The 6,551-nt window shown below is 46.8% G+C and overlaps 2 protein-coding genes across 2 annotated transcripts in view; both read left to right on the top strand.

Moving 5' to 3' along the window:
- The first annotated feature begins 26 nt into the window (after positions 1–26).
- krt97 (keratin 97) lies at positions 27–3,177 on the top strand. The gene is made up of 8 exons (XM_076035548.1): positions 27–437; positions 966–1,048; positions 1,292–1,448; positions 1,848–2,012; positions 2,135–2,260; positions 2,350–2,570; positions 2,760–2,794; positions 2,882–3,177. Exons 1-8 carry the CDS (start codon positions 27–29, stop codon positions 2,980–2,982), a joined length of 1,299 nt encoding a protein of 432 aa, XP_075891663.1. The 3' UTR covers positions 2,983–3,177.
- A 2,634-nt stretch (positions 3,178–5,811) lies between these two features.
- rims1b (regulating synaptic membrane exocytosis 1b) overlaps positions 5,812–6,551 on the top strand; it is a 56,886-nt gene continuing 56,146 nt past the window's right edge. Inside the window, exon 1 of the mRNA XM_076035511.1 lies at positions 5,812–6,302. Within this exon, the coding sequence (XP_075891626.1) occupies positions 6,133–6,302 (170 nt within the window). The 5' untranslated portion in view covers positions 5,812–6,132. The remainder of the gene's footprint in view (positions 6,303–6,551) is intronic.

Raw genomic sequence — 6,551 nt, 5'->3', positions numbered from 1 at the left:
TTCGGTCTCATACCCGTCAAGTCACCATGTCCTCCCGCCAATATGCCCACTCGATGTTCTCCACCTCGAGCGCCAGGCGGGCTCCGTCCATGTCCTACGGGTCCAAGAACGTCAAGCTGACCTTCGGCTCCAGTTCCGGTGTCGGTTCCGGCTTCGGCTTCGGCGCCGGTGCCGGCTTCGGCTTCGGTGCCGGCTCCGGCTCCGGCTCCGACTTCGGAATCGGAATTGGCGGCGGCGCCGTAGCTATAACGGGCCAGGAGAAGCACACCATGCAGAACCTCAACGACCGGCTGGCCACATACCTGGATAAGGTGCGCTCCCTGGAGGCCGCTAATGCCAAGCTCGAGCTCCAGATCCGCGAGTGGTACGAGAACCGGAGCCCCATCGTCAGGGACTACAGCAAATACCAGGCAGTCATCAACGACCTGCACAAGAAGGTAGGCTCCTCTACGCTCACGCAACAGTCTGTTCAAAGTGCCTTGATATGCCTTAAGCAGTGTGTTCCGCAAGCAACAGAGTGTTTAACAAGCCTTTAAAATATAAATGACAGCACGTTCAATATTTATATTTCCAGTCCCTCCTATTAAGATCAATGATGCATAAAAGGTAGTCAGATGCGGGTAACAGGTGTGGACACTGTTGCGCAGAGCGAGTCCCAAGTTTGAGGAAGCAATTTGTCATTAATTACCTCTTATTATATTTTCCCAGTCTGAATGGATTCTCTGAGTAACATATGGGACTCTGCCAGAAAAAATATGGTTTCCTGCTCGTACATGAGAAGGGCTCAACCTCTAATGTTCCCATTAGATAATTGATACAACCTTAAAACTCCATCCAAGTCAGGCATTGCGCAATTAACTATGTGCAACCTCACCAACCCACATTGTCGCTGACACAGTGGCGCAACATTGCCGCTGCGTGTATGTGGATAAGTAACTGTGGGCGATGCTTTGTTTGCGTTTCAGATCACTGTGGCTACACAGGACAATGCCAGGCTGATGTTGCAGATTGACAATGCCAGGCTGGCAGCGGATGACTTCAGAATCAAGTAAGTGGAGAGTGAACCTCAGAAGTCATTATTGTTCTGTGCCAGGAGTCGGGAGGTGTAGACACAGGTATATAGTTGTACACCGATATGCAGGTATTTTCCAAGGGGTGTAACAGTCAACATGAAACTGGTATAACTGGTTTCGGCAGATCTCTCTGCTATCTTCTGTCTCTGTTGTTGGTGGCAACAAGAGTGCGAGTGGGCGCAGAAACGAGAACTTCTCCACTGTTTGTCTCTCTGAAGGTTCGAGAATGAGCTGGCCGTGCGCATGTCGGTGGAGAGCGACATTTCAGGACTTCGCAAGGTTCTGGACGATCTCACCAACGCCCGGTCTGACCTGGAGATGCAGGTGGAGGGCCTGAAGGAGGAGCTGGTCTACCTGAAGAAGAATCACGAAGAGGTGAGATATTCCACCTGCTTCGCCACTCATACAGAGCTCTGCCCAACAGTGTTTTCTGATGATTTCATGGAGTGATCATTCAGCAAATGTTTCCTCAGAGTACAAGAGCAAAAGCAAGTTGTCCTGTTTGCTGAAGGGATCTTGTTGCGTGTTATCTCTGCTTGTACAAACAAAAGATAATGCAAAACTTGTTCTGCTGCCCTTCCTGCTTGCAAACACTGAGCCCGAAGTTGCCTGTTTTACTTAATTATCTTAGGATCTTTTTCTGCCTTTTCCTTGTGTGTGTGTGTGTGTGTGTGTGTGTGTGTGTGTGTGTGTGTGTGTGTCTGTGCGCACGCAAGTGTGTGTTGTTCCAATGTCAGACCTTGCCTAACATGACACTATCCTACCTGCCTATAGGAGATGGCAGCCTTGCGTGTCCAAGTGACTGCAAACTCTGTAAATGTGGAAGTGGACGCCAAACCTCAGGCAGACATAGCTACGGTCATGGACCAGATCAGAAGTCAGTATGAGGGCATCGCTGAGAAGAACCGCAAAGAAATGGACGCTTGGTACAACGCCAAGGTGAGGAGACACTATCAAATCTCACAGAGATGTGTTAGCTGTTGCTGTATCACCAGCAAATGATTCTCCACTAACCTGAAGACCCTTTCAAGTAATTCATGTCCATTTTCACTTGTTTCCAGTTTGACGACCTGAACAAGCAAGTGGCATCAAGCACAGAGTTTCTCCAGAGTTCCAAAACTGAGATCAGTGACCTGAAGAGAACTCTGCAGGCCCTTGAGATTGAGCTTGAGTCTCAGCTCAGCCTGGTAATTTTTTTTTTTTTTCGACAAAACGTACCTAAGCACACTGTCAAAGTCCTTTCTCTCATGTCTTCTCTTCAACTGTTCCTATGCAGAAAGCTGCCCTGGAGAACCAGCTGTGTGAGACAGAGTCCCGCTACAGTTTGCAACTGAGCCAGCTCCAGGCCATAGTCAACGGCCTGGAGACTGAACTCAGCCAGATGAAGTTGGACATCGAAAGGCAGTCCAACGAATACAAGTGTCTGCTGGACATTAAGACCAGGCTGGAGCTTGAGATCGCCGAGTACAGGAGACTGCTAGATGGAGAGCTCAACCAGTAGGGGAAATATTTAAAACATAAAAAGATTACATTTTCATTGAAGAGTATGAACAATATTGAATTTATTGAAGTGCCACAATTTTGAATGTACTATGTTCTTTAGATAATTGAATAGCAAACTTTTTTTGTATTAAGGTATGTCAATTATTTCATTCAAAAATGATCTCATGGTCTTCTTTCTTTTAGGAAAATGGTCATAGTAACCAAGCCTGAGCCGAAACGTAAGTTTCCCTTTTGTCATTTTTAAAAATCTGTTTGAAGCTTTCCTGATATTCATTTTATTTTATTTATTTTCTTTTCTTTTACAGCTGTGCCAGTCAAAACTCAGAGAACAAGAGTTGTGGTGGAGGATATTATCGATGGAGAAGTTGTAAGCCGCACCGAAGACGTCAGGGTCAGTGGCCAGTAGACAGGACAGCAACGGATCAGAGATTATCAATATAGTAGTGACAAAACAAGTCTAAAAAAGACCTTTAAGTATTTATTCCTTTGGGACATCAAGGAACTATGCCATAAATCTGATATCTAATAAAAAAATAATCAGCTTGTTTGGAATCAACCTTATTTTTATGCATATAATGCTTTCGGAGCATTTTCCAAATTATCCTCCAAACTGGCCCCTGAAATACAAACTTTTCACAGTAGGGGGCACTGTAAAAAATAAGTCAGACATCAATTTCAATAAAAAGAATATGTAAAATGGAGACGCCCTCAAGAGCCATAGAGAAATGTGTCAAAAGTGGGAATGCAGCATCAAGTTGATTGTATTGTATTTGACTCTGTAATGTATTTCTCATTTTAAATCCTGATTTACCATCAAGATGCCTGTCCTTGATCATTTTTCCAGAGAATAAATATCACACAGTTTCATCAGCTTATCAATGGTTTGTTTGTGTTTTTATGATTCAGCAAACATAAAAACATTCATTATTACGTTGCGACATTTTGTGTGCAAAGTTTTACCAGACATACTAGTTGGCTACTAGTTTGTATTTAGGTTTTATGCTGAACTAAAAACTGAAAAACTTGAATAACCTCAAGGAACATATATGGGGTTGGGCATTAATATTACATTAGTTATATTCTAACACTTTATAACTGACTCACAGTATAAATAGCACATTTATAATTTACTATCTGCATTAAGTTGCTGTCTTAGAAACTTTCAGAAGAAACATTTGGTTAATCAAAGTTAAGCTAATATTGTAATTGATACATATCCTGGTATGAAAATGATTTGTTTTATTCTAACAGTTTACCCCTTAAACCTCCCCGCACACAATGTATACGAAAGCCCGCATTAAGTTCTAATTATTTTCTATTAATTCAATTGTTTTCCCCCTATAATTGTTTTCTACTGTTGTGGCGTTGTCCTAAAAAAAAAAAAAAAAAAAAGTGCAGTGTTTTCGTTTGCCCACTAGATAGCAGTATATCATCTAAAAACATTCCACAGTAAACGTTGCTGTTCTGAAATTCGGAGGACGGTTTGGAGGGAAGTGCGGTCAAATCAGAACAGACAACTACTCTAAACACTCAGTCTATCTATCTATCTATTGTCCCTACAACCTGCCTTTAAAAAAAAAATAAAAAAAAAAAAAATCAATCTTTGATTGGATCTGAACATTTACTAGTGGCACATGGATTTTTTTTATTATTATTATTTTTTTTTTTTAATAATTATTGTTATTATTATTATTTTGTACCGTAACAAACCTCGCCCAACGAATCGCAATAGTGTGTAGCGGCGTCTCAGGCGTGACTTGCAGCCTGAGGTCTGCGCCAAAGATTTTCCTCTACTGTCACTCTGGGCCGGTCGTCCCCGTAGTCACGACCGGAGTGATGACAAAATTCTGCACCATGGGAAGCTGACGTCGTCGTGGTACAGTCACGTGTGACGTCACTGCACGGGGGCTGGGTGGCAGCAGCGGCCGGGGTGAATGCCATCTGCTGGATGGACCCGGCCATTCAGAAAGCATTACGTCATGGTGGAGAAGCCTGTGCCAGATCCGGATCGGTACAGCCTCAGAGTCTGGATGTGAATGCAAAACTACCCGAGAGGAGGAGATAGGACAGGTGGAGGAGGAGGAGGAGGAGAAGAAAAGGAAAGCGGTTTGTCTTGGGAAAACTACACAAAACCTTTCACTCCGCTCGTCTTAACACATACATGGCCGGTACACGATTGTGCCATTGAAAGGACGACGTTTTACTCACGTTTGCCAATCAGAAAAGACAAGATTTAATGCCATTGAACCATATTTTACATAAAACTCTTAAACCACCAGTTTGATACAGTGTCCAAATACAGGATGTACAAGACAGACATGAGTAAAATCATGCCATTAAACATAGAAAATACATGTTGAAATGAAAAACGTCTTTTTTAAAATCATTTCCTTCCTAATATTATTGCTTTAAAAAAAAAGAACCCTTGTGGACACACTTTTCAAAAGACGAAGAGAGAAGAAAAGAACGCGTTCCAACTTGAGCTGCTGTCCGTGGTGCTGAAGGCTCAACTTCTTCATGATGCTGTTGCTGCAACAAGAGCACGTGGTTTTATTCGAAGGGGTGAGGTGGTGGTGGTGGTGGGGGGGTCAACCATTTCCTCTGTGTGATTTTCATCAACTTAGTGTGAAAGAGGTGGTGGAAAACATCGCGAGATTCAAGCTATTATTGACTTGGCTTCGATCGGGAACTCCTGTTTGGCGTGCGTGTGCGTGTGCGCGCGTAGTCTGATGATGATGATGAGCGCCCCTTTCTCACATGAGTAAGCGCGCCTTAAGAGTAAGAGGAAGGAAGGAAGAAAGCACGGCTGCGGTCCCATTGACTCTCTCTCTCTCTCTCTCTCTCTCTCCCTCTCTCTCCTGTGTGTGTGTGTGTGTGTGTGTGTGTGTGTGTGTGTGTGTGTGTGAGGGAGGAAAAAGTGGTGGTGGGGGGAGGTTGGGGGGTGGGGGGGTGCGCACGGACTCCGCCTTCACAACCAGCTTCAGCTCCAGTCCAGCGACTGTGGAGGCGCCACAGAGCAGCCTGTGATCCCCCCCCCACCTCAGCTCCATCAGCCGCGAGAGTAAGACCGAGAAGAAGAAGGAGGAGGAGGAGGAGGAGCAGAAGAGGAAGAAGGAGCAGCAGAAGAAGATGGTGGTGGTGATGGTGATGATGATGACGACGACGACGACAATGGTGATGGGCGCTCCGTGAAAAACCCGGGCGGTGGAGGGGAGGGAGGGGGAGGGGGACGAGGGGGGGCATCGACAACGCCGCCGCCGACGACGACAAGAGCTCGTGGGGAGAAGCAGTACGAGATCGCACGAGCACGAGCGCCAGCACGAGCCCCGGCGCCCGCAACCATGGACGGCTTGCACGGTCAGCCGGAGCCGCTGCGCCTGTAGCTGCGCCCGCGAAGCATGTCGTGAGGCGCGGCGCGGGGTGGGAACCTAAAGAAGAAGAGGAAGGAGGAGGAGGGAGAGAGGAGGAGGAGGGGGAGGAGGAAAAACAGGCTCCAGGGAAGCTGTCAGCCGAAACGACTCGCCGAGGAGCGGCTGGAGGAGGTGGGCTGGTGGCGATGTCCGCCTCAGTGGGGCCCCAGGGTGGCCCTCGCCCACCCACCGCGCCGCCGTCATCCATGCCGGACCTGCCGGACCTCAGCCACCTCACCGAGGAGGAGAGGAAGATCATCATGGCAGTGATGGCTCGCCAGAAGGAGGAGGAGGAGAAAGAACAAGCCATGCTAAAGTAAGAGCAGCGTCTCCTTCCTGTGTCCGCTCTCATTTTTTCCACATTTTCCTCCGCCGTGGAAGTGAGGAGGAGGAGGAGGAGGAGGAGGAGCAGGAGCACCCCCCCCCCCTTCTCCTCACACTCCCGTGTGTTGGTCGCATCACACACACACACACACACACACACACACACACACACACACACCGGTGTGTTGAGTGTGCATATAGCCGTGCTCTGTCGTCTCTTCTCGCTCGGGATGCTGCGGTT

This window comes from Nelusetta ayraudi, unplaced genomic scaffold, assembly GCF_046127955.1.
Source record: "Nelusetta ayraudi isolate G7.1 ecotype Tasmania unplaced genomic scaffold, CSIRO-AGI_Nayr_v1 ptg000004l, whole genome shotgun sequence".
Lineage (NCBI taxonomy): Eukaryota > Metazoa > Chordata > Actinopteri > Tetraodontiformes > Monacanthidae > Nelusetta > Nelusetta ayraudi.
Note: the sequence above shows the minus strand (reverse complement) of the source record. Positions and strands in the feature narration are given on the sequence as shown.